At 32.8% G+C, this 27,697-nt stretch overlaps 1 protein-coding gene across 1 annotated transcript in view; it reads left to right on the top strand.

Moving 5' to 3' along the window:
• CACNA2D1 (calcium voltage-gated channel auxiliary subunit alpha2delta 1) overlaps positions 1-23,798 on the top strand; it is a 395,813-nt gene extending 372,015 nt beyond the window's left edge. Inside the window, exons 28-38 of the mRNA XM_021707777.1 lie at positions 727-813; positions 2,598-2,665; positions 3,070-3,108; positions 4,574-4,645; positions 6,740-6,892; positions 6,980-7,032; positions 8,643-8,698; positions 9,135-9,264; positions 11,334-11,443; positions 11,811-11,893; positions 19,690-23,798. Coding sequence (XP_021563452.1) covers positions 727-813; positions 2,598-2,665; positions 3,070-3,108; positions 4,574-4,645; positions 6,740-6,892; positions 6,980-7,032; positions 8,643-8,698; positions 9,135-9,264; positions 11,334-11,443; positions 11,811-11,893; positions 19,690-19,806 — 968 coding nt within the window. The 3' untranslated portion in view covers positions 19,807-23,798. The remainder of the gene's footprint in view (positions 1-726; positions 814-2,597; positions 2,666-3,069; positions 3,109-4,573; positions 4,646-6,739; positions 6,893-6,979; positions 7,033-8,642; positions 8,699-9,134; positions 9,265-11,333; positions 11,444-11,810; positions 11,894-19,689) is intronic.
• Positions 23,799-27,697: the final 3,899 nt, after the last annotated feature.

Raw genomic sequence — 27,697 nt, 5'->3', positions numbered from 1 at the left:
GAGGCAAAATGCATACACACGACAGGCAGTCATTCAATAATTTAGAGAGAGCATATCTAGCAGGCATGCATAATAAATAGAAACAGATGTAGCTAATCCCTCAAGTTACAACTGAAAATATATTGATGAATGTTTCATAAATTATATAGAGCAAATTGATTAATAACATTTTATCAGTAGTAATTACACGGTGTAATATTTATAAAAATTAGCAGTAGCCCATAGCTTTCTAATTTAATCCCGCAACATCTTTTTGTATAGGTATTATTTACCCCATTTTTCACAAATGAGGAAACTGAAGCTCAGAGAATTTCAGAGTTTTATACAGGGACATATATTTTATAAGACAATGTCAGTTTGATTCATTCAAGGTCATCTTTCCACTTCACATTCAGCAGCCTTGTCAATATTTTAGCAAATGTTATGAGGTGGAATTTGGTGTGTATTCACTACATTGTAGAAGAAGATACTACCAAGCTAATTAATGCCCCCCAATCTATTGATACAAACCAACTTGTGGACATTTCAATCACCCTGGCATATATATATATATATATAAAATGGAAGAGGAAAGGAAGGAGAGCACATACCTCTTTATAGTTTATATATATTAGAATTTTTAAGCAAAACAATATCCATCAGTTTCTATAGAGATAAATTCAGTATGATTATTTGATTTGTCTGTATAAGTACTTATTTATTTATTTATTTATTTATTTATTTTAGAAAGTGGACCTGGTGCCTATGAGTCAGGCATTATGGTAAGCAAAGCTGTAGAAATATATATCCAAGGGAAACTTCTTAAGCCTGCAGGTAAGCATGCATGTTATGCATATAAACACAGCCAAAATTAGATGGTACCTGACAATTATATTCAAAATGACAATGTTTATCAGAAAGGTCACTCCAAGCCTCAAAAAAAATAAAGTCAAAGACGTGCAATTAAAAAAATACAAGCCGGGCTCGGTGGCTCAGCCTGTAATCCCGCGGCTTTGGGAGGCTGAGGTGAGTGGATTGCCTGAACCTGCGGGTTCGAGAGCCGCCTGGGCAGCGAGACCTCAACTCTACAATAAATCAAAAATTCAACCAGGCATGGTAGCGCATGCCTGTAATTCTGGCTACTCAGAAGGCTGAGGTGGAAGGATCGCCGGAGCCCAGCAGGTCGAGGCTGCGGTGGCCGGGAGCGGCTACTGCACTCCAGTCTGGGCGACAGAGTGAGACTCCAACCCAAAAAAAAAAAAAAAAAATACAATTAATTAAATATGAAATTGGAGATAAAATCAAATGGATGTATATACAGGTGAGGAATTTTTAAGAGTGAGTATATTTATACACTGTTGACACTAATTTATGGAATTTATTTAGTGTAACATATCAAAATTTTTAACGTTAAATTGACCTAGCAATACCAGTAGGAGTCTCTCTTACAACTTTCAAATATGTACAAAGGTATGTGGCCAAGAATGTACATGTTTGTAATGATTTGAAAATGAAAAGTTAACTTTCCATCTACTGGTGGAAAAGATAAATTACTGTATGTCTGTAATCTAGACTACTATATGTACGGTAAGTGTCTTTATTACTCCCATTCCTGCTCATTGTACCTGATAGGTGATTTTTCATCTCTCACCCTCCTCTCCCCTCTGTGTCTTCAATGTCCATTTACCACCCTACATGCCTTTGCAGACCCCTATCTTAGCTCCCACAAACAAATGAGAACGTGAAATCTAGAATTCTTTACCACCATAAAGTTCATCCATGTGACCAAAAATCACTTGTACTCCTAAAGCTATTGAAATTTTTTAAAAATAATAAAACTTATTATAAAATATATAGATAAATGACCTTTTGGGGAAAATAAGTAAATAAAAATATAGTAACAGTGAGCATCAGTGAGGATGGTAAGTAGGCTGGAGAGAGTGAATAAAGTAAAGTAAAAACTATTGGTTGTTTTCCTTGTATGATTTGGTATTTGAAGTTTTATTAGACAGTGCAGTTGGAGAAGATGATGAACTTGCCTTCCTGCTCCTGGGGGCAGTCTTACCCTGTCAGTGTTTCTACTACATGGATTAACACCATCACTCGTTCACTTATTTCACTTATTCTTTCACCTACTTCTTCATTGACTCAGTCACTAATGTACTTACTCAATCAGTTATTCTCTTAGCAGCTCATTCATTCACCTGCTCTCCTACTAACTCACCTACTCATTCATTCATCTATTCGCTCTTTCAACAATTATTTCTTAATCATCTACTTTATGCACTGGTGGAGTTAGGGAAGCCTCTTAGAATATACTGCTTGAATGATTTCATGTTTATGAGGCTATCCTGACACTCTTTGTTTTTTGTTTTTCTAGGTTGTAGCTAATGAACAAACTGTTTAGTGAATGTAAATTGCAAGTTTTGTACTAGTTTAAGAGATGTTGACATTACTATTAATACTTAATGAAGACTCCAAGAAAAAAAATCCCTGTAATAAACACTATGTTCAATACAACATTTATTTGCTATTGAATAAATTACCTAAACTGCCATTTAGCAAAGAGTGTATTACAGCTAATTATGCCTTTAGATTAATTCAAATTCATTTTTCAGTTGTTGGAATTAAAATTGATGTAAATTCCTGGATAGAGAATTTCACCAAAGCCTCAATCAGGGATCCGGTAAGATAATTTTTCTAAAAATTCATATATCTTTAATATGAATTTTATGTTTAATATTCTTAAAATTCAATGAGAAAAAAATACTTATAGAGTAAAAAAATTATCAGTATTGATAGATTGAAGCAAAATTATGAATTCCTATCTTTTTCAAAGATTTTAGATTTAGTCAATAAATTTTTTAAAGTTTCAAGGTTACAACATGAAATGCTAGTGTAGCTATCTATTGGTTGATATTTTCTAAATTTAAATATAAAACTATTATCTGTTTTTATGGATTAGACTGTTGAACCTTATTGCTCTACTAGAAAATTATTCTAAAATATCTAATTATAAGATGATAATAATATAATTAAAATCCAACTTTTTAAAAAATGTGAAGTGATAATTGTATTTCTGTCTTTCAGTGTGCTGGCTCAGTTTGTGACTGCAAAAGAAACAGTGATGTAAGAAAACTCTTTACAATAAATTTCTTTTAACTACAATATTTTCTTATGTTACTCTTGCTATTACTGGTAAAATACTAATAATGATAAAAAGATACAAGTATTTTTAATCAAATGCTAAAAAACTTATATGGAAATATGAAATAATTAATAGATATGAACTTGAATTTAGATGCTTTTAATGCCTAACTTTAAATGCTTCTATTTTTTAAAGACTTTCTATATTTTTGGGAAGTCATGTTGACATTAATGTTAGTCTCTTTGGTCTCAACTGTGTATGATTTTTTGTACATATTTATTATGGATGCCAAAGCAACCTTACTGGTTATCAGTGCAATCTTCTTTCATCTTTTGTACTTTCTCTAAATTTGTTAACACTGAATTTATAGTGATCCGAAAATTTTTCTGATATATATATATCGGATATATATGTGTGTACATATATAGTTAATTATAAGGTTCTACTTACACGGGTTAAGTTTTAAATCGTCATGTATTACTTCCACTTTAGTTTGAGAAACTGAAAAAGGAAGTTGAAATTTTCTTTGTTCAAAAGTTGAAAATGCTTTAAGAATTGAATAAGAATGATGACGTGTACTATTTCTTCCACATATATCAAAATATATTTGTATCTATGTATTTCCAAAGAAGCAGGAGATTCATATCGTCTCTGTCACTCCCACTCTTGAGATTATAAACCAATAATTGTACCTATTTTTATAGCTTATTCATTTTACATAGACTATGTGTAGCTGTTTTTAGAGCAAAGATTTTAGCAAGCTGCTTCTACATTAGGAAAATAGAATGCCTTATGTCCCACGTCTGAAAACAATGTTTTTAAAATTTATTTTCAATAAAAATTATTAAATTTTTTTCCATACATTAAAACATGATTTTAAATTTGCTAGGCAGCAATTTATCCTATACTTTAGGGTGCATAAAATTTTGTCTCAACCATGGCCTTTTTTGTTTCACATTTGCTTTTAAATCTTTAATTATCCAACCAAACATTTTTTATGGTAAAAATATAAAATAGTTATAAATAGTCTTGTGGTACGTGGGTGTGTTTTAGTCTGTGTAGCAATTAATTATATTTTTAACAATATCTTTTTGTCAAAATCTTAAGTATTTTAAAAAATAATAAAATAATTATCATTAAATATTTTGATTCATCCAATTTTCTTGATCATTTCTATGATCTTGAAGTAGTAAAAATATTATTTCTAATTTGGTCATAGAATTGGCAGTCTCAACTGAATGCTTGATATTGGATTATCAAGCCTGGAAGTGTGATATAAATCTATGCATGCCCTTAATTTATTTCATCAGAAGAATGTTCAAGAGAAGACATAGTCCTTTAAATTTTTCTTTTAGTTTTGTTGTTCTAATCATCTACATATAATGAAGTAATGATAATGCAACCTCCTATTCTTCCTAAACATGTATTAAACATTTATTTTGATAGGTAATGGACTGTGTGATTCTAGATGATGGTGGGTTTCTTTTAATGGCAAATCATGATGACTATACCAATCAGGTATGTACCAGAAGAAAGAAAGACATGGGCTTTCTGAAGTGTTTTCCTGATCCACATTACAAAACTTCTTCCAACATCATAGTAATTGATGAGTTGTTTTATTTCTGTCATAAAATAAATTTCAAAATACTTAGTATAATGTAAATAATTAAATGCTTCCTAGATCTGGTATTTTTTATGCTTGTTAGTTAATTTCACATTTTTGTACTGTTAGCATTTAAACATAGAGTTAAGGATTTTATTTTTACTTATTCCCTTTTTTTTTTTTTGAGTTGGAGTCTCATTCTGTCGCCCAGGCAGGAGTGCAGTGACATACTCACGGCCACCGTGGCCTTGACCTTCTGGGCTCAGGTGGTCTTTCCACCTCAGTCTTCCAGGTAGCTGGAACTACGGTGTACACCACCCTTGCCCAGCTAATTATTTGATTTATTGTGGAGATGAAGTCTGGCCAAGTTGCTCAGACTGGTCTCAAACTCCTGGACTCAGGCAATCCTCTTGCCTCCACCTCCCAAATTGCTGGGATTACAGTCATGAGTCACTGTGCCTGGACTATTTTTTATTTTTTTTATTTTTTAATTTTTTATTTGAGTTGGAGTCTCACTCTGTCACTCAGACTTGGAGTGCAGTGGCTGCTCCCGGCCACCGCAGCCACAACCTGCTGTGCAGCGGCGACCTGCTGTGCAGCCTTCCAAGTAGCGGGAATTACAGGCATGCGCTATCACGCCCAGCTGATTTTTTTGATTTATTGTAGAGATGAAGTCTTGCTGCCCAGGTGGGTCTCGAACCCGCGGGCTCAGGCAATCCACTCACCTCAGCCTCCCAAAGGCACGGGATTACAGGCTGAGCCACCAAGCCCGGCTCTATTTTTTATTTTTAAGTCGAGGTCTCACTCCGTCACAGAGGCTGGAGTGCAGTGAAACAATCACAGTCACTACATCCTTGACCTCCTGGGCTTAGGTGATTCTTCCACCTCAGCCTCCTGAATAGCTGGTATTACAGGAGCATGCCCCTACCCCCGGATAATTTTTTTTAACTTTTTGTGGAGAGGAGGTGTAGCTGTGTTGCCCAGGCTTGTCAGAAACTCCTAAATTCCAGCAATCCTCTCTCCTCTTCCTAAAGTAATGGGATTACAGGTGTGAACCATCATTCCTGACCTTACTTTCACTTTTCAAAAATCTAGAAAATGCTCACTAAATATTTGTCAGTTGATAATGCTTAATATGTTGTTGGTTGAAACTGATGTGGTTTTTAGTCCCAAATTTGCAAATCAGTACACAGGCTTTTTGACTCATACAAGTTTTTAAACATTTTGAATTAGCTGCCAATGAATTTAATATTTGAATCTGTATATCTGGTTTCTCTTTTTTAATAAAAGCACAGGTTCTCTCAATACTGAGCTGCTTTTTCTTAATGACAAATGTTTATAGGCTGCAGCTGATTGACTAGTTGTCCCTTTCCATGGGACTTGCTACCTTTATCACAGTCCCTACAAGCTTCTTTTCTTCTTCTAGTTCAATCCATTCTCTTAATTTTGCTACTTTTCTCTTCTACAGGGGGTATTTGGGGTTTTTTGCTTTTTTTTTTTTTTTTGGTACTTATTTAAGTATTCAACAAGGTGTTTTGATATACATAGTTAAATGATTACCACAGTCAAGCCAATTAGCATATACATTATCTTAGGTAGATTTCTTTTTTGTGTGTGGTAGGAGCACCTAAAATCTACTTTCAGTAAATTTCCAGTATACAAGACAATATCATTAACTATATTTCTTTGTTGTCCATGGACTCTCTAGACTTAACTCATCCCACACAACTGCAACTTTGTACTCTTTGACCTACATGTTTCTATTCCCCACCTCCAACCCTGTTATACTCACCCAAGTGGCAATTGATTGTGACCTTAATGCTTAGTAATTAGTGTCTATTCCTTCCACAAATAAACTTCACAGAGCCATTGAGTAATGAGAATACCTACTCTCCTTTTACTTTATTCACAGTGTCACAAGTTTCTCCTTTGCTTTAGCTTTTAAGCTCCTGAGTTGTTTTAATTCATAGTTTCTTTGTATTGTTTCTTTGCTTTTTTTTCTTTACCAGATTGGACGATTTTTTGGAGAGATTGATCCAAGCTTGATGAGACACCTGGTGAATATATCCGTTTATGCTTTTAACAAATCGTATGATTATCAATCAGTGTGTGAGCCTGGGGCTGCACCAAAACAAGGAGCCGGGCATCGCTCAGCATATGTGGTCAGTAATATCCGCAGTGAATCTATTCCTCTCAAAAGGATACTCAAGTGGAGATTAATGTAATGACTTTCTAATTATATTTTATAGCCATCAATAGCAGACATATTACACATTGGCTGGTGGGCAACTGCTGCTGCCTGGTAAGTCACATTTTAGTTTATTGATAAGGAAGGAAAGATGACATGAAATAGTAAAGCATTTCATGGAAATGTGGCAGCTTTGGAGACATATAAATATTTGTTAGGATAATTACTTTTTGCATATTCTATAGCACATGGGTACTACTTACAGTTTTTCTTAAATGATCACTGTAAAACTAGCAGTTAATCAGTTTTTCATATGAAAACAGTTTTATGCTCATGCAAACTTTGGCCTCTTTAGAGGTTTCTTTTTTCAGTGGCTCTATAGAAACTCTTCATTTGTATCTGTTGAAATATTATATTTAATTTCTTACATTTTAGGTGTATGGATCTATACAAAGTAACTTTAATATCCAAGTTAGATGACTTCCTTGATCAAATTCACGGCCTGATGACTCAGCTTTCTACCTCTTTACATTAATACAATGACAGGCATAGTTTTAGAGGCATCAGGTTGCTGAAATGGATCAAATTCTTTCTTTTTACTGATTTCACTCTCCCTACCTCCCCTGCCCCTCCTCTTTCTCCTATGCCCTACCACCTAAGAAAATAAGACATTTAAATGGTTTATTGAAGGACTGTGGAAAGTAGTCTGGAAATTTCTCATTGTTTAGTTCTGATCAGTCAGGTAACTAAACCTCCTTTTTCCTGTTATGTCTAGGATTCTTTCTCTCTTCCTTCCTTCCAATCTTTCTTTTTTTGTATAATCACCCTGTTCCATGTAATCTGTAACATTCATTTGATGTTGAGGTATGCCCAGCTAAGATAAAGTGATATTATTTCATTAAGTAGTAAAGAAGATTTTAGAATTTAGGATCTTAAAATTTAATTTTGCATTTTAAAAATAAGATTTTTAAAATTTGATTTTCTGAAAAATGGTATTTTCTGATGTGATTATATTTATATCCTAATTTCAGTAGGTTTTCTAAGTCTTGTAGTGATCCTGAAATACTAGTTTGTCTTTATCCTATTTTCTGGCCAAAAAATCCCTCCCCTGCCTCCTTGGCTTTTACTAAATTCATCCGTAGAAGACTCTGTATTACTATTTGATCGAATTATCATTTATTGTAAAACTGAAATGTGCTGTATCTCTCCATATGAGGTACGTAGTTTATTTCATAAATGTTCCAGTACTTATGTACAAATATATTCTATATTACAAAGTAGATAGTTCTCAGATCCAAACCTGTGTCATAAACAGGGTCTTTTTTATTAGCTTATGAGAAAAAAATATAACCTCAAAACCAGATTTCTAAAAATTAAACTAAGGAGAAAACCGAAAATACAAGAACCTGTGCACTAAAACATTGACATTCTTCCCCTTGGTGTTAACATTTCTGCTTGATAACATCGCCTGTTAGGCTTTTCCACACATCTGTCCCTCTCTTGGTCCTGAACAAGAGCTGAATACTCCTGACTTTATGATTTCTTTTATAGATGAAAAGGTTACAATTTTGTATGTAATTTAAAAATACTTATATACAAATGCTTCTATAAAAGTACTCTCAGTTTTTCCCAAAAAATGTAAAAGAAATATCTATTTATATGTTTGTGTACATACAAAAATGCTTATTTTTTCTTTATTTTTATTATTTATTTTAAAAATTCAGGTCTATTCTACAACAATTTCTCTTGAGTTTGACCTTTCCAAGAATCCTGGAGGCTGGTATGTAAATGCTGAGATACTATCATTGTCATAATAACAATTAAAAACTTTTTTTGTTATGCTAAATTGAACAAACTCAAAGAGAAGGCATGTTTGTGTTCTGTGTGTGCAGGAGAGAGAGCCAGAGAGGTCCCTCAACTCATACTTTTATTGGTAGAAATTTTTTGTCTAACCTTTCCTAATGTTTTAGAAACTTTCCTATGTCACATTGGCTGTGATTTCATAGCTGTGATGTATTTGAATTAATATTAATGTATTCTGTTGTTATTTATCAGGCATCTATTAGGGGCTGTCATGATATTACATAGCAGCAGTTCATGTACCAATCCAAGCATCTGGCCTTATACATTTATTTTGCTCTTTGAGCAGAGAAGACTCCAGGGGACTGACTGTAGTGTGTCCTCATGATGGTGATCTTTGTTTTGATTACCCACAGTTGAGATGGAAGATGATGACTTTACGGCTTCCCTCTCAAAGCAGAGCTGCATTACTGAACAAACCCAGTATTTCTTCGATAATGATAGTAAATCATTCAGTGGTGTATTAGACTGTGGAAACTGTTCCAGGTAATTTGTTTCATTATTTCTGGAGTAGTCACATTTCATTAGGAAATTGTACTCACTTTTATAATCATTACAAAAAATAGTGTAAATTGCTGTTAGAGTTAGAGATATGAGTAACTGTTTTAAATTAAAGATGTCAGAGGCCTTCAGTTTTTCTGTGGGTTTTTAAAATTTAGTGTTATAAAAATTAATTATAGCTCATAAGTTATGATTTCTTCAACTGTAATAATAATTACATGATTAACATTATTGCTTTCTCTTGTAAGCAAATAAAGAAATTTGATTATATTTTAATATTTTCTTTTTTTACTGAAAGAACCCATACAGAAATTTCTAAAAATAGAGAAGCTTGCAGAACTGTATTAATTCTAATATATCAAAATTAATTACAATGGTAATTCTAAATAATTGTAAGCCAAATATGGTTTTTTTTAGCATATGATACTAAGAAGGTTTACAAAAAGACATTCTGGGTCTTTTTTGTTTGTCTTTACTTTTAGTCTCCTCTGACATGAAGAATTGATTGTAGTCTTTGATTGGAAACTAAAAGGCTAGGAAAAAAAATGCCATTTTTAAGAAATATGGTTAATGTTAGTATCCATAAAACAGTTTTTAAACGTTTTTAAAAAGATAGAGAATTCAATTTGGTTGTAATGGGATGGATAAGAAAAGAAAGATGGCAATTCTTGAGGTTTGGGAGGAAAGTGATAATCCGTGCCACAAGATCTCTAAGAACAGAGCAGCAAGTCACAGCTTATAAAGCACAGAGCTGAGACACTTGGCTTGTAGAGACAGAGGGTAGGTTATTCTAGAAGAAATGTTAGCATAGAGGGGAAGAAATATGAGGAGGTGAGGTAATCCAAGATTCTGAAAGTGCCAGAATAGTTTGTTAGTGGATGAATCAGAATTGTGGTCTTTGCTAGAAGAAAACAAAATTTAAGAAAGCATTAAATATCATTATTAATAGTCATGATCAGTAGGTTTTATGACTTAATGCCTGTGTCTATGGAGAAGGTAGAGGGTATTAAGAGAAGGAAGTGGGGAGAACTCAAGCATGAACTCAGAAAAAGACAGTCTTGTTTAGAGATGAGCATATCAGGCCAGAGACTTCAGGAAATGGAATTGTAACATGTTTAATAGATAAATCAGAGAGTGTTTCATAGTCCTTTGACCTTTTATTAATTAGCATCCAGTAATAGCAATGTGTGCTTAAAGAACACAGTTGAGTTGTAATGTGAAGGCCAATTTAATAAAAACATTAAATTGAATGATTGTTATATTTGATTTACTTAATGCAAATCAAACTTTAATGGGAGAGGGAATAAAACCCACTTCTTTGAAAACTATATAATGATAAAGCAATTACTTTTTAAGTGATCTTTTTATGTTTTTATGTTGGTTGCTAAAGAAGGTAGAAGCAGCTTAAGGAGTAGACAAAACAGGGGATGGAATTTAGAACCCTTGATTCTTTCTACATATGTGTTGTCCAATGCAGCAGTTACCAGTCACAGGGAGCTATTTAAATTTCACTTAAAATTAAATTAATTTAAATGTTGTACCTCATCCATACACCTGGGGCTAGTGTTTCCCATGAACACAGCAGAAAACATTTCCATCTTCACTGATCTGGACATTATTCTGCCCTTAGCTAGCACAATACGCTAAGTCATTTTTGTGCGCCTAGCTTTTTTAAAAGCCAACTTTGTAATATTTTTAGTGGTAAATATTGTAATCTTTTAAATATATAAAATGAAACTTCTTGAGTTTCAACTAGTAAATAGTGCTTGTTTTGCAATAAGAACTAACATTTTAAAAAGGTCACTTAAAACACCTCCTGGTGCAATTTTTTTAGTATTTATTTGAGATAGGCAATATGTTAATGTTGATAAAAGCATGGTAATCTTTTTCTTCTAAAATCATACTCATTCTGTTGAGCTATGCTGATGGTAATGATGTGGTTTCAAAATGTCATATTTTTGTCTTCCATTTTAATAAATAAGAATCCTTAAAATATTTATGTTCATTATCCAAAGATATTCTTCCTTTTCTGTGATATTATATTTATTTTGCAGAATCTTTCAAGTAGAAAAGCTTATGAATACCAACTTAATATTCATAATGGTTGAGAGCAAAGGAACATGTCCCTGTGACACACGACTGCTCATACAAGCAGAGCAGACTTGTATCCTTTGCTATTGGAGGTGTCTGGAATGGAAAATCACCTTAAAGTAATGCATTTTGAACCTTGTCACATTGTTTAAGCTCATAAAGAGAGAACTGTCAGTGTGCTATTACCACTTCACAGAGGCAGAATGTATTCCTCACCCAAAATTTGGTTTAAATGTTAAAACTGATTATGCTTTGCATGTACCAAGAAAAGGAAAATTCACAATTTAGTTTCTTACATCCCTAAGTATTAGAATTGATTGTTTTAGATGAGACTAATGAAGTATCTCTTGCTTGCTTTGGGAAATAAATAAATACATTGCACTGTCTTTTTTTTAATCACATAAAAAAGTGACTTGATATTCTTTAACAAGTGTCTTTAGCTGATGGTCCAGATCCTTGTGATATGGTTAAGCAACCTAGATACCGAAAAGGGCCTGATGTCTGCTTTGATAACAATGTCTTGGTAAGATTATACTTCTCCTGGATGAAAGCACTGTAAATTAATGGTTGTTGCACACAAGAATTTAAGAAGAGAAATTGCAATTTTAACTCCAACATGTGTCTTGACCATAGCTTTTTCTCATTAACATGATGTTCTTGTTGGTAGATAGGTTTTTTTCATTTCAGTATTTTCATGGTTAGCATAAACTTAACAGTTGCTTCTTTTATCTGTCCTTCCCACAGAAATTGTACTTTCAAACACAATTCCACTCAATTTACTAATAATCTTTAAAATCATCAGGTTTGTGACCTTGAATTCTCTAATAAATAATAACTCATAGTAGATGCTACTTAGGGTATGTGTTGCCTCCATTTATATTCCAGTTCTGAAGCTATAAAAATTATTTCTATTATAATATTTTCATTAGTTTAGATTTAGGCTTCAGTGAATTAAAAAACAAACCCGTTATACAGCTGTTATGTCAATTTCTTTTTCTATTGTTTGAAGTTAGATCAGGTCCATTACACAAGGTTAATCTGATAAAATATTACAAAACATTATTTAATGTGTGCTAGCTAATGATGACAACTTTTTCTATAGATCAGAAGTCTTTCCCTAATACATACTATTCAGACTTACTTTGCATGTAATCAATTTTTTGCTTTTAAAATTTTAACTATTAAGAAACTTTCATTTATTCTCAAAGATGAAGTCACAGAAGAATCTCTGACCACTTTTGGTTTGCTAATTTTAAATATATTCCCCTATTCTCTGATTCTTCCGGGTGTGCCTTTTCATGCACACCACAGTGAGCATCCACACAAAGAGCATTGTTAGCTCATGAATTGTTAACTCTAAAAACATGTCAGAACATCTGTTGATTAATGTGCATTTTTAAGGGTCATCTACATTTTTAGAATAGGTTTACCTACTCAAATACATAGCCACGTTTGTCCCAGAAAGGATAGAACATTTTCACATGTTTTGCAACTAAATAATATAAAGAGGAACAGTGAAGAAATAAAGTCAGTGGTGGAATAAAAGACTTAAAATACAAGCTGTGTTAGCCAGCAAATCCTAGTTATCTCTGTAAGAACTATTGATTATTTCTCTGGGTAGAGAAAGGAAGTGAAAATTGCAACTAAATTGTTTTTTTCAATTTTATCCAGTAAGGCTTATGTAAAATCCAGATGTAAGGACTCCTCCTTCAGGAGGTTTGCCCATGTCAAATCATTCTCCAGAGAACGTTGTATGTAGATCCAAGAGTAGTGTCGCTCATTAGAGAAACTTCACTCATCAACTATTAATCATCAGTTTTCGACAGTAGAAAGACAGATTATACTCAGATAAACTTGGAAAATCATATAAAAGCCCTGTTTCCCAAAATACTCTCCTCCTGGGAGGCTATATATATATATATTTTTTTTTTTTTTTTTACCAAAGCATTAAAACAATTTGATCAAGGCAGAAAAATTGTTCAACAATTCAAGTTTCTGTAAATTACATATCGAGTTGTGTGTGAAAGTACAGCTCTTGCTCAGTAGCTTGGTGTGCTAATAATGTGTTGTGTTTCTTTAGCAGTGGAATATTTTGGTAAGGCTTACTTGCAATGGACTCTGTGAATCTGCTCTGGATGGAGGCTCACATTAACTGCTAACTGCCAGCAAATTGCATGAAATCTCATCTTGTATGTCTTCTTTTCTGTGTTTTCTTTCTTTTTCCTGTACTTGCTACTTTGCCTGTTATTAATAGGATCAACTTATATGTACAACGAATCGTGCCTGTACCATGATGTCAGCTCCTATCTTCATTTTACTGCAAGTTTTCATGTGGTGTGGATGGTCAGTCACTTTCTCTAATTTTTCTTTGTTTTTGTTTTTGGCTTGAAATTTTAGAAAATAACCCATATCCCTAAATCCACAATATAAATGTCCTAAAACCAGGTTATTGAAATCTCAGTACCAATGTTGTTTTGTAAATAGCTGATCTCAAATGGTATGCAAATTTCTAATTCTAAATGAAGAATATCAGTTTCCAATACTTTAAAATCATTATTGTCTTCATAAGATTTCTGTGTAAAAATTAAGTCAGTGCTAGTACAAATACTATACATGCTTCACAATATCTTACTTTTACTAAAGGGAAGTACCTATGATCAAATACTAGAGTTGGTCATCTCAATTTATCTTCAAAAGATGCTAACATAAAATTAATGGGCCATTTCAATTTTATCAAGCATTATTTAAGAACTGCATCAACCATTTTTATATTTATTTTCTTTTAAACAAATTTGACTTAAGTAGATTTTTAGAATTTTATTTTCAAAATATTGACATTCTTATTTAAATATTTTAGTATAAGTGCTTCCGATTTCTAAGTTCATTTTCTTTAATATTACTTACATTATCTAGGGAACAATGATTATGTATTAACATTTCAGAAATTTCTGAATTATATCATTAATACTACTAAATACATGTTTTGAGGTCTGCATTTGTGCTTAGTGTTCCATTGACTGTTTTGTGACTTGGTTTCCGATACTCTGGAATCATCATGATTGTGTTACTAGAGAACTTTTGTTACAGTCTTTCTTCATTGGTTTCCAGGTATTCGTTGATTAGGAAACCACTAGATGGAGATGTGGACATTACTATGAATGGAGTGAACTCTTAAGGGTGGGGAGGGTTGGAGTTGCAGGGGCGTCTCAGAAAATAGCCAAATTTGTTCTGGGATAATAAAATAATGGTCTTCATGGCAACAGATTCCAAGTAAAGGAAACCTAGCCAATTTTAATAATTAATAGACAAAAATTAAATAAACTATCTCCAGGCATACATTTTAAAAATTGATATATAGACAGTTATTTGAAACATAATTGTGTTGATTCCTTTAAAAAGTAGACAGGTAATCTACCACTTACATAAGAAAAGTATAATGAAATTAAGTTTATCCCTATTTGTGATAATTATCCCAATTTGTGATAATAGAATACAGCAAACTAGAGCATAAGCATACCAAATTAATGTCTGACGTGATGAATAGCATAAAAATTTACTATATTTCCACCTTTAATTCAAAAGTTTACTCCTCTCAATCACAGAATTTTTACATAAAATTGTAGATTATCAATGAGACCAAAAAATGCATAAGTACTGCTTTTGAATAGGCCAGCTTCCTTTTTACCTTTATCTTTAAAAATCTGTAGGCAAAAATGAATTTAAAAATTTTTTTTATTCTAAGAATTCCTCCAAAAAATAAAGTCTCAAACTTTCCTACTATGGTATTTTCTTTTTAATCACAATTATAAATTTAATGTGAAAATAATTAAATATTAGCATGGACTCAACTGGATGGGATCTATTTTTTCCTCCCTGACTCGAGAATACCATTGATCAGGGATATATATATTTTATAGAAATAATCTTTGGAATATGAAAAGGGCATATCTGAGATTCCTTGATATTATTATATCATTGAGGAATACATAATGATTAGTCTTGAGAAGATGATATAGATGATGTATACTTTACATTAACAAGATTTGGGTTCAGTGTTTAAAAATAAAGTTATCACTATAGAACAGTTAATCCAATTTGAATGTTGATATGATGATATGAAAATAAGTATTATTTTCTCTAAAACAATAAAAAGTTGAAAAGAAATAAAATATTGCAAAAAATACTGAGAGGTTGTTTGGCAGTTATTCTCCACACTGGGGACCAATAAAGTTCAAGGGCTAAGCTCCAATGTGTCTGGCTACAACTAGCAATTTGTGGTGGATTAGGTTCTGTTCACAGGAAAGGTGGAATGGCAGTGTAATCTCTAAAGTCTACTAAAGAGTGATACATCTCTAATGTATTTATGAAATGACTTAGTCTAAAGGACCCTTACACCCTGTTGAGTTCTAAAGGATCTAGGTTGCAGATATACAGTTAACCTTTGCACACAAGTGTTCACATGAGACCTTCTGACAAGAGCTTAATGAAGACTCAAGTCTTGTGGAAGTACAAAAGGAAAATACGCAAATAAAAAATGAGTTTTGTAATCAAAGAATAAAATAAAGGAAGTCAATAATCTATTCACTGACAAAGCTTATTATTTATGCAAATCCAGTTTATAAAACATGTTATTGGGTACATATAAATGAATAACAGAAATAAATGTATATATATTTTTCACTCTACATTTAAAGAGTTGAACAAATATAATATCTATTATACGATTTAATTTGGTGAAACTGTTAGGTGTCATATAGAGTAACAAATTATTTGTTAGGGGCATTCTATTGTGCAATATCTGCCTAAAACATTATAAATATAGATTTTCTTTGAAGCTATGGAGTTGACTTCAGTACAGACTTACCTAAGTTCAGTGTGGATGTCATGAAGACATCCACCGAATAATGGCTAACTTATTATTTGAAGGAAAGTAAATGATGACTATAATTCAGGGGAAAAATGGCAAAACCATCTTAGCCAAATGATCAGAACACTTTCTCTTGGAAAACTGTATTTCTAAATTCATTTAAATAAATTACAGAATATTAAGCTCTTACTATGTGCAACATGTTGTCCTAGGTTCTGATTGGGGAAGGAAAGGCAGTGTAAGGGTTTAGCAATAATAATTTAATAACAGTAAATTGAAAAGATTTTAGCCTCTAGTATGCATGGTCTTATAAGGTAATTTTTGGAACAAAATCATATGAATTTAACTATAATGTAGATTTTTTCTTTTAATGAGTAATTTAAAAAGACTAAAGAATTCTCATTTGATATTTTCATTAATAAAGTCTTTTAACAGAGTTTCCCCTATTAGAAAATCTGGCAAAATTAGTTTTATCATATTTTAAAATAATATCAGCCCTGCATCCTTTTTCTATTTTAATGTGTTAAAGTGAGACAAAGTACAAATCTGTTATTTTCTACTACGTAAGTCTTTAGACTGATTTATTTGGGCATGGTGTCAGTGGGATTTCAGTTTTTATAAGACAGAGAAAATACTGAGGTTTCTCCAACATCTGTGCATGTGTCATTTAGAATGTGTCTCAGAATAAGACTTGAAATTATTCTATGAAAGTGAATTATATGTGGTTGTACCATGTAAAACGCATGTGAAAACATGATCAGGAAACCGAAGAGGCAGATTTTTCCATGTAAATCAACATGCAGACTACAAAGACACCAAGTAACTTAAGTAACTTATCTAAATTACCACTTCTCAGACTGAAACAGACATATCTCATCATCTCACATAGAAATGAAACAACAACAAAAAATAAACAAAAAAAAAAATGTATAAACAATAAAGTAAGAGCCAGAGGGAGTGTGTTTCTTGCCATAACACAATTTGTAGAATATAAAGATGTGTTTTATAGTAATAAGAATTTCCTTTACAAAATATCTCCTTAATACACAAATGGGTCTTGATTATATGCTAGTTTTTTATTCTACCAAATTAACACTTAACCAGAACTGGGGAGTACTTCTGACTAAGTGAAAATTGGATTGTTAAGTTAATATGTTATGTTTGTGATGTTTCTAACCAGTCAATGTGTGCTGCTTTATTGAGTATCTACTCTTCATTTATAAATGCTTACTGCATACCTACTATGTTATCAGGCCACTCTTCTGTGTGAGATACTAGAAATATATTTATACTAAATTTTTTTTTAATCTGAAATGTGAATATAACTGGGTACCTTGTTTTTCATCTGGTTACCCTACCTGGAGAGGAAATTCTCTGAACGAGAAGAGCAAGTGCAAAGGCCCTAAGATGGTAAACACATTGATCTTGGGTTCCAGTATTACTGGAACAGAGTAAGTAGTAGGGGAGAGGAGAGGAAGGAGGGAAGATGAGGAGACAGCCAGGCTCCAGACCACTTAAAGCTTTGTGGGCCTTGGTAAAGGATGCAGATTTTGTTCTGAGAATGATAAGAAATTTCAAGCGGGGAGTGAAATAATTTATGTCTTTGCAAGGACTGTTTTTTGGGGAAGTATTTGTAAAAGGGTGAAGTAGAAGCAATTGCAGAAGCTAGGTGACTTTTGTAAAAGTGGAGAAAAACAGAGATGGTGACTTGGTTCTGTGACAGTGACTAGGTTTGGGTATATTTTTTGAAGCTAGAGTGAAGAGAAGGGATTGGATTGGAGAAAAAGATGAATCATAGATGGCCTATGGACTTTTACCTGACTCACTACTCCAGAAGTGCCATTTACTGATACTGAGAAGAATAGTATTTTGGGACAAGTGAAGTTTGAAATGTTGTGAGACATACAAGAGAAGAGGTGAATGTGGAGACCAGAGGAGAATTCAGGGCTGAAGATATAAAAATGTCAGTTATTAGGTAATTGATGAAATGTAGGCCATGGGACTAGATTAGACCACCTGGAAACAAGGTATAAAGAAAGACAAAAAGACATGAGAAAACTAACCCCTGGGCAAGTCTAATATTTAAAGAGCATGAAGAAAAAGAGGTCAAGCCAAGGAGAGAACTACAAACAAGTTTCAAGACAAACCAGAAGAGTGTGTTGACCAAAGATACACTAGAATATTTCAAAGAGAATATCCTACCTTGTCAATGGATGAGGAATAAGAATGGACTGTTACTTTATGGTTCTCTTTAGATTTGGGGAAATAGCTTTTGAAAAATAACAGACTGCTCCTTATAGAGTCTTTTCTCCCAGCCTTCTCTTTAGCAAACAAAATGAAATGAGAGTTCTGCTGCCTTAAAATACAATTAAAGTAAAGACTTTTATTTAGTAGGTGGCAAGCAGTGTATTAAATTCTGGTAAACAAAAAGAGCCGAAGTTCTTATTCTTTGAGAGCTTAGAATCTTTGTAAAATTATTCTGGAAAAAGAAAAGTATGCTGGTCACGGTGGCTCATGCTTGTAATCTCAGTGCTTTGAGAGGCCAAGGTGGAAGGATCACTTGAGACCAGGAGTTGAGACCAGACTGGGCAACATAGCGAGACCTCATCTCTACCAGAAAAGTATTTAGTCTATTATTTGGGGTGTTAGACGATCCAGTGTGGATTAGTATATTCCTTAAAGCTGTTTGGGAAGAAAATTAAAAACAAGGTTTTTATAAATGAAATTTACTATATTAAAGAATTAAAGCATGTGGAAAATGTTACATAATATAAACAGGAATAAAAGATAAGAAATATTCATTGCTAATATTTCATGGTTCTCTAAACAAGACAAACTTCTCTATCTAGATTAGCTTTCTATTTTAGATGTGTTTTTAGAGTGTCCTTCATTGTTTATGGTTCATATTATTATTCAGTTTACTTTGATTATTGATGAAAGTCCAGATGCTATGTATGCACTGAATGTTCTAGCTTAGAAATTATATATAAGAGATGTGGGAAAGGTAAATATTTCATTTTTTAAATTTATTTACTTTGCCAGTACCAAGCTTTTCCTTATGGAGCATAGCTGCCAAAACCATAATTCTTGGGAATTAGAAAACATAATATTTTATTTTTTTGTATACAGATATATAGAGATAATTTTTTGATACTTTGAAAATAAGTTATTTAAAAGTTAGTATGTTACTCAAAACAGAATTTATTAGTATTTTCTTTACTAATTTATCAGAATATACAACTAAAAATTAAAGCATTTGTCAAATGGTGCTAGGGAAATTGCTTTATCCGCAATTCCTAAACAATAACATCTAGGAGAATGTAATTTATTTGGATTCCAATTAAAGCAATTTTATAAGGTGAGTTCAGAAGTGGACTAAATATGGATTATTCTGAAAGATGTCTTACTAAATATTTTTTAAGATGTGTATTTTTTTTCTTTCTTTGTAACAGGAGGATTATACTGACTGTGGTGGTGTTTCTGGATTAAATCCGTCTCTGTGGTCTCTTATTGGAATCCAGTTTGTACTACTTTGGCTGGTATCTGGCAGCAGACACTGCCTATTATGACCTTCTAAAACCAAATCTACATGGTTATACTCCAGACCCTGCCAAAACATGAGCCCTTGATTACATTCAAATAGGGTCAGCTGTCGACTCAGCAAAACATCAGCTGGGCCCACACCATGGCATAACATTAAGGCGCAAACTCCTGACCACCCACTGGCTGCATGTCAGGGTGTCAGATCCTTAAACTTGTGTGAATGCTGCATCATCTATGTATAACATCAAAGCAAAATTCTATATGTGCGCTATTGGGAAATTTGAGAGTTTGTTGTTGCATTGTTGGTGATTACATGTGAAAGGGCTCCCCATACAACTGTTTATGAATCATGAGAAATGTCTTGATTTTGACCTGCAATTTTGACTTGCTGCAATTTTACCGAGAAAATCTCTAGGAAAAGAAATTATTTTTGCCTTCACTTATTCTCCTGTTAAAAATTCTTATTCTTCTTATTCTTCTGCTGTGAGTGGTTATTATTGAATATATATATATAGCAAGCGAGAGAGATAATTAACATTGGTCTAAATTGTTGAAATATAAATGGCTAATTTTCCACAAAAAAAATTTGCCATGAATAAAATGCCTTATGAAGAACGGCTTCTCCGCCAAAAACAAAATACAATTGATGACCAATTAAATTGTTGCGAGATAATGAATTGATGGTTTGAAAATAATAGCTAAGAAATTATCAATCTACAGGTGCTTGAGGGTGACATTTGAATATGTGATATATTTGCTCATAAATGTAAGCAAGCCCTTAACCAACGCTTTGATGTAATGTTCCTTTTGTTTCCCAGTACAGTTATGTAGTGCTAGCCAGATATTTAAAACTGCTCTAAGAAAAGCTTGTTGGGGGGAGGGGGAAATGTTTTTCTTGTGATAAATGAACTTTGGTTTCCAAGGGTATTTTGCATGATGCTGCTGCTATTTTAACTTTTCAGTTTGTTTTTCTCTTACTGTAGAATGTAGTCCATTGAAAAGTTAACTGAGTGACATTATTGTTATGTAAGAATCTGAAACTTGCAGTGTAAATGCACTTAAGTCATCTTTTAAAAATGTTGTTAAACTACTCTGAATATACTGTGCAATGTAAATGCTGAATGACTGGGGTTAGGCAAATGGTGAAAGAAGAATTAATGGATTTTATACAGATTCATGCTTTCGCCTGAAAACCTATGTACAGATATTTTAAGTACATAAATCAGATTTGACACATTTATTTTTTGAAAAGTACATATATGTTCTCAGTGAAGATTCATCCTAGGTTTCCTCTTTGTTCGTTTCAATGGTAGCACGTACAATCTAAAAGTTTCTGCTACTGCTGCTTTTGCCTCTCCATTTTACACAGATGATTGTTAGACCAAAATTTCCATGCAATTTGATGAGGGTTTGACAATATCTGAACAAATAGGAAACCTTGAATCTATATGTATGCACATGAATACTTGATTGTGAATAATAAAAATTGTTTTTATACAACCTCATTGGTGAAAATGGTTAGTATAGTAAATCAGATACTTCATTATAGATTAATATGGTAGCAGAATATTATTTATGCTTTTAAAAATTATTTTCATGAGTAAACAGTATTTGAAGAAAGGGTAAAACCATGAAAGTGCAACTCTAGGATTGGTGAATAATTTTACTGAAGGATGAAAGTATGTAGATATTTTTTATGATAAAATGCATTTTTTCCTTTTCTCTTGAACATGCCAAATATTGGTGTGTGTATATGCTGGAAATTTTCTTATATGTCCTTTTAAAGTCAAAGTTATTGACATTATCCAGCATGCTTTAATATGTTTCACATATCAAAGATATAACCAATTCTTTAGCATAGTTTAAAAGACAATATTTGTTTTGTTTTTAGCTTTGCATACATTTGTAATTCCCTCCCACCGCCAGTATACCTTAGATACCATTTGTGTACATTTTCTTATTTAAGATTTTTTTTTTTTTAATTTAAGATGGGGGAAGGGGAAATGGAATCACTTTGCCAACTATGGCTCTAAGAGTTGACATCAGTTACCATTTCTAATGCATTGTTGTGATTTTGTAGTGTCATTCATAACTGGTATTGACATTTTAAAAAACACCAAAGTAATTTTAAAAAACGGAACTTCTCACTATAGTAACTATGTTTAAATCATGTTGTTTGTTAATTAAATATTTAAAATTTACTGTTAACTTTTGCTAGACTTTTAAATCATGATAGTGTTGGGAAAGGGATATCAAAACATAAAATTGTTAGTTTGTGTATATAAACAATGCACATTAAAACAACTGAATTGCTTCCAGCATACAACAGACTACCTTAAAATTATGTTTAAAAATCTATTGACTATGTTTTCATGGCTAATGTCAACTATATGTTTCGTCAACTACATTGTTGTATTAATCACAGTTAAACTTGGCATCTCTTGGCAGGGCCCGATTTGATTTCTGTTGCCATCAACATAGATTTATATGCACAAGTTGTGCTATGAATCTTTATTTTTTATTATATTATGAAAACCACATACATGGTAATAAATTGGTAACAATCTCTCTGACTAAAAATTGTTCTCATGACTAATCCTAGTCTTAATGCTTCTAACATACTTTTTTTTTCAAAGACAGTAACACTCATCTCAAACTGTTCTATTAAACTATTTTTCTGTGAGTTCTAACTGTTGACAAGAATTAATTAGTTAAATTTTAGCCTGCTAGTATTGATTTCCAAAGACTGAACAATACAAGAGATCAATTTTTTTAAAAAGCGTATAAACATTTTACTATTCAATTTTTGTTAAACTTATGTAGCTTAATGTTTGTCACCAAAACAAAGTTAAAGTAAGTCTGGCATTGGTGTTGAGTAACAAAAACAAATTTTGCATTAATGGTTTATATTTTCTTCATTTGAACAACCAGCATTACTGCCAAACAACCAATCGTGGTCCATATTTGTAACAGATTTTTAACATGACATAGTTAGCAAGTTTGATTGAAGAGATTTCTAGGTACTGGGCCTATAAGATTTTAGTATGATCTTTTTTCATGTTTCTAATGCGTGAGGCATTATTGCTTAACTTGGAAAAACAAAACAAAACAGTGTTGCTGCCATTTGTAAGTTTTCCTATAATATTCCTTTTATTAACTTTAAAACTGGCCTTACGGGGTTCAAATAGGCAGTATCCCTTTTAAGTGACCTTTGCAACCTAAGTGTTACTTGCTTATTTGATGCTCTCTTGTATTTTACATCTCATTTAAATCTTTGTCTGTCTCCAACAAATCTTAAATTCCGTCTTAATTTAAAACTCTTAAGTTATTACATTGATCATGTTAGTTGACATTGAAATGTTTAATGGTATAGTCTGGCATAGTGAAACAAAATGGATGTTGTGGCTTTTTAAGTGCAGAATAGAATGACTATTTCACTTGCCCAAAATTTCAAATATTTTGTTACCTGAAACTTGTATTGTTTCCCGCAGCAGAATATTAATATTGTTAATATTAAGTGTACATTTCTGTAAAGAGCAAATCAATGAAGCAAAACTATCAAGTATTGAAAAATTCCAGAATTTTAAAGGATTAGACAACCCCTATCAATAGTTTCATCTACCTTATTTCTGGTTCACATATTTATCTCAAAGAATTCTGCTGAGACTAAAGGGATACTGTCTTGTATAGATGCCAATTAAGTTTACAATGTGACCTAGTAAAGTTGTCTTTTTTGTTGTGCTGTATGATTGTTGGATCATGCTTTTAGAGATACTTTTATTGAAATGCTCATTGTGCATCCATGCAAAAGGCCAAATGGCTTTTGTGAACAATAGATCTTTTCTCCCTTTATTATGTTCTCTTGACACTTTTGTGGAATTAACTAGCCTGATAAAAACATTTTGTAAAAATTTGTATAATACTGTTATAAAAATATTTATAATCCCAGAAAATGTTGTGTTAAATCTTGTGCAAAAACAGTATATTCAGAATAAAAGTTTATCATTTAAAGTCACTACATGGTTTGGATGATCTGCCTTTTTTCAGATCCGGTTGAAAGAGACAGACAGATGTCTCTGTTGTAAATACATTTTAAGCAAGCAGGGCTTCTATAGAGATAATTCTGGATTGTGGAAATAAAACCTGGGATTACAAAGGTACTTTTACAATTAAAAACCTCAACTCAAACAATATAGTCGACTTTTAAACAACATGTGTTTGAACTGTGAGGGTCTACTTATACATAGATTTTTTTCAACCAAATGCAGATCAAAATTACAGTATTTACAGGATGCAAAACCTGTGTATAACTGAGGGCTGACTCTTCCTACACACAGGTTCTGCAGGGCTGACTACAGAGTTTGAGTATGCATGAATGTTGATATACGTAGGAGTTCTGCAACCAATACACCGCATACACAGAGGGACAACTGTCAACGCACTTGTGACTCCTTTACTTAAGTTTGATTCTTTTCACATATGCCTTCTCCATCAAGGCATTCAGGAGTTTACTAAATCCGACTTTGGACTTCATTGTAAAAAAATTTCCTAGGCAAAAATACTATTTCCATGTATCTTTAAAGACCTTAGGAAAATAATTTGAAAGAAGTGTTAGAGTATCTAAAATGTGCATATATTTTATACATTTAACTTTTACATATTTCTCCTGTTTTATAGCAAGCAGCAGATGAGGCAGTGAAGTATAGAGTTTCAAAAAACAAAACTGGGTCTTTTCACATTTATGCCTTCCTATGCTCACCTAATAACATTATAATGAGTCTGATATTGTGTAGGACTCTAGAATAAAGTAAGCCTACCTTTTCTTCTTTCTGGGGAATTCGAATACCTACAAATGGGTGGAATGTCATGTGTGGTCACTACAACTGAAAATTTTTTACTGGAATATCTGATCCTATGTCTGATCAAGGCATTTTAAGAGGGAAAACTCTAATTAAAAGTGTAAGGTAGATGACATTTGTTTTTTGAACATCTGGCTTTGTTCTGTACCAATTTACCTCCTCAATCAAGTTTCTTAGTCTCTAGAGAACTTTATCTCCTCTTTCAATCATCTTGATCCCATTTCTTCCTCTTCTCTTGGGACTTTGCTTCATCAATTCTTCCTCAAGCATATTCATTCCTTCTCTGCAGGCTTCTTTCTGTCTGCCTACAAAGCACTCAGAATACCTCTATCTAACACACAACAGGACAATCAAACATCTACCCCTGCCCACTAGGTTTGTAAACCTGGATGACAAGTAATCATTTGTATATCCACAGACATATATTGGTAGTGTCTTCTCTTTGTGTTACACCCAAGTAGACCTTAGAATTGTAAATCTGTAAGACTCATAGTCTCTGACCTCTACTACCACTGAAAATGTTTAAATTTTTTTTTTGGACTGCAACTGAAAAATTTTAATTATTGGTGTGAGGCCCTAATAAATTCATGGTCTTGGATATTTTTTTATTCCCAAATATTTTGTATCTCAAAGTAGAGTTATTCACAGAGTACCTATAAAATTTCCTGTTAACTGGTGTTCAACTCAACAATATTATTTAATATTTATTATTTAATAATTGCTTAAATAATCATGATCATTGTTTTCTTTAAAATTATATTTAAGAAGAAAATTTAACAAAATAACCACAATTGGAAAAATAAATGTAACTTGCCAAATTACTAGGTATGTCATATTAAAGCAAGTTCATAACTGTTGCAATAAAAAGAAACCAACAAAATTGCTCAGTATACACAAGTTTTCAAATGTACCACATTCTTCAATGCATTTATTATAATGACAGTTTAGGCAGTTTTTATATTTCTGCCACTAATGTTTTAAAGTATAATCCTGGACCCAAACATTTGACTATACATTTTAATTATTAATATGTTGAAAAATATATATACTAATGAAATTTTGTTAGAGTTTGAGTTTTCTTAGGTATGTAGATATTTTCCCCAAAATGATTGATCATAGTGTATCTTTGGGGTCACTTGAAACTTTTTTTAAATTTAAAAATTAAGTTTATTATAAACTTTATATGGTATGAGCAAATGTTTTAAAACATCTTTCACATACTGTAGTATGAAGTTTCCATTAAAAACTATGCTCAACTGTGATTGTGCCATTGCACTCCATCCTGGGCAACAGAGTGAAACTCCAACCCAAAAAGAAAAAAAAAATGCTCAAATTAAAAAAAAAACAAGAAACTAAGTTACTGAATTCTAAGACATAGAACCCATGCAGTTATGAGTGCTCACTTTTTACATGAAGCATCCTAAATGAATTAGACATTGTCCAAGCCCCCAGCTCCTTTTGTCAAGACTGAACTAAGAATCAGAGTTGTCTGATTCTCAGTAATTTCTCCAGTGACAGTGGTTCCAGACACCAGCTCTCCCACATTGACATAAAGGATAATATATGTATAGGTTAGAGTAAAAGTCAAGCAAGGGTGCAAATTTTCATGTTTAAGGACTTCTCTTTTCCAGGTGTCTCTTTCCCTAATTATTATTTTAAGAAAAAATGATACTCTGTGAAATATAGATAGTTAATGATAACTATTGTAAAAACAAAGAGTTTTCGAACATGTTAGTCATTATTACCTCTGCTCCCCTTCGCCCCTTTTATTTTATAATTATACTGATCTGTAACATTCCTAAATCCAGGAACTACCGTACTCCCCTACTCTTCATTGTGAAGGTAGAATAGCCAAGTGGTAACTGGAGTCCCTTACTTAGATCCTGATTTTTCCACTTACTAGCTATGGAACCATAAAGTTATATGTTCCTAAGCCTCACTTGCATTTCTGTAAAATAGTAACAGTAACTGTATCATAGGGTTGTCATGATGATTAAAGGACATAATTAATGTAGGGCACTCTGTGTGGGGTCCAGAACTGAGCCATCACTCAACAATGCCATCCGTTAGTATTATAAAATGTTGTTACCACAGTTACCTTCCAGGTCGTCATAATCATCATTTTGGACTGGAGCTCTCAAGATCCTAATTATTTGCCATATTAATTTGCCATTTAAAACATTAATTTACTCTTTATTCAACTGAAGTATTAGAAGTAGGTCCTTTATATAAGATAAAAATAGTCCCTTAAGGAACTACTAGCTGGGAATATTGAAATTGTAGTGTTTACAGTAGTATGAGGTAAATGCTATATTGTAGTAAATAAATGGTATTATAGGAACCTACAGAAGGGTAACCTAGCAAAACTGAACTGGCCAGGGAAGGCCACAATGATTGTAAGCTGAGGGAAGAAGGTGGCAGCAAGTAGAGGGAATTGAGTGTGTGAAAGGCGAGAGGTGCATCCAAGCAACTGGTCGTAGTTCAGGATGGCTGAGGGGGTGGGGGTAAGGAGTAGCTGGAGATGAAGTGGAAGTGAGACTGGAAGGACAGCCAGAGCCCGGAGCACTCTTTGCATCATATGGGGTGCTTAGGCAGTTAAAAGCTTCTGAAGGTTTTAGAGAACAGGATGACCATATTTGAATTTCAGGAAAACCACTCTGGGTGAAATATGAACTACTGGAATGCCCACAGGTAAGAAAGCCAATTAGACACTGCCATCAAGATGAGAAACCTTTGTTGACTGGCATAAGGAAGGTAGATAGAGAAAAGTGAACTGATTTTTGAAATACCTAGGGAAAGGAGAGGACTTCATGATTCACTGTTTATATTGGGAAAGAAAAACAAAAAAAAGAATTACTCTCGGGTTTCTGAAGTTTAATGTTATGACTAGCAGTGCAATTCCTTCAAGTTAGGGAACATTGGAGAGTGTCCATTGGAGGGTGCCCAGGGCAGCAATAAGGTAGATGGAATGAGTCCAGAGGACAACATGAAAGATTGCACTTCAGAAATATTATGAGTGAGCCTTTGTATGGTGTTAAAGATCAAAGACGAGAAGATA

The sequence above is a fragment of the Carlito syrichta genome, unplaced genomic scaffold (genome assembly GCF_000164805.1).
Source record: "Carlito syrichta isolate Samal-C Ts95f unplaced genomic scaffold, Tarsius_syrichta-2.0.1 Scaffold124319, whole genome shotgun sequence".
Taxonomy (NCBI): Eukaryota; Metazoa; Chordata; class Mammalia; order Primates; family Tarsiidae; genus Carlito; species Carlito syrichta.
The sequence above is the reverse complement of the archived record's forward strand: the minus strand, read 5'-3'. Positions and strand labels throughout refer to the sequence as shown.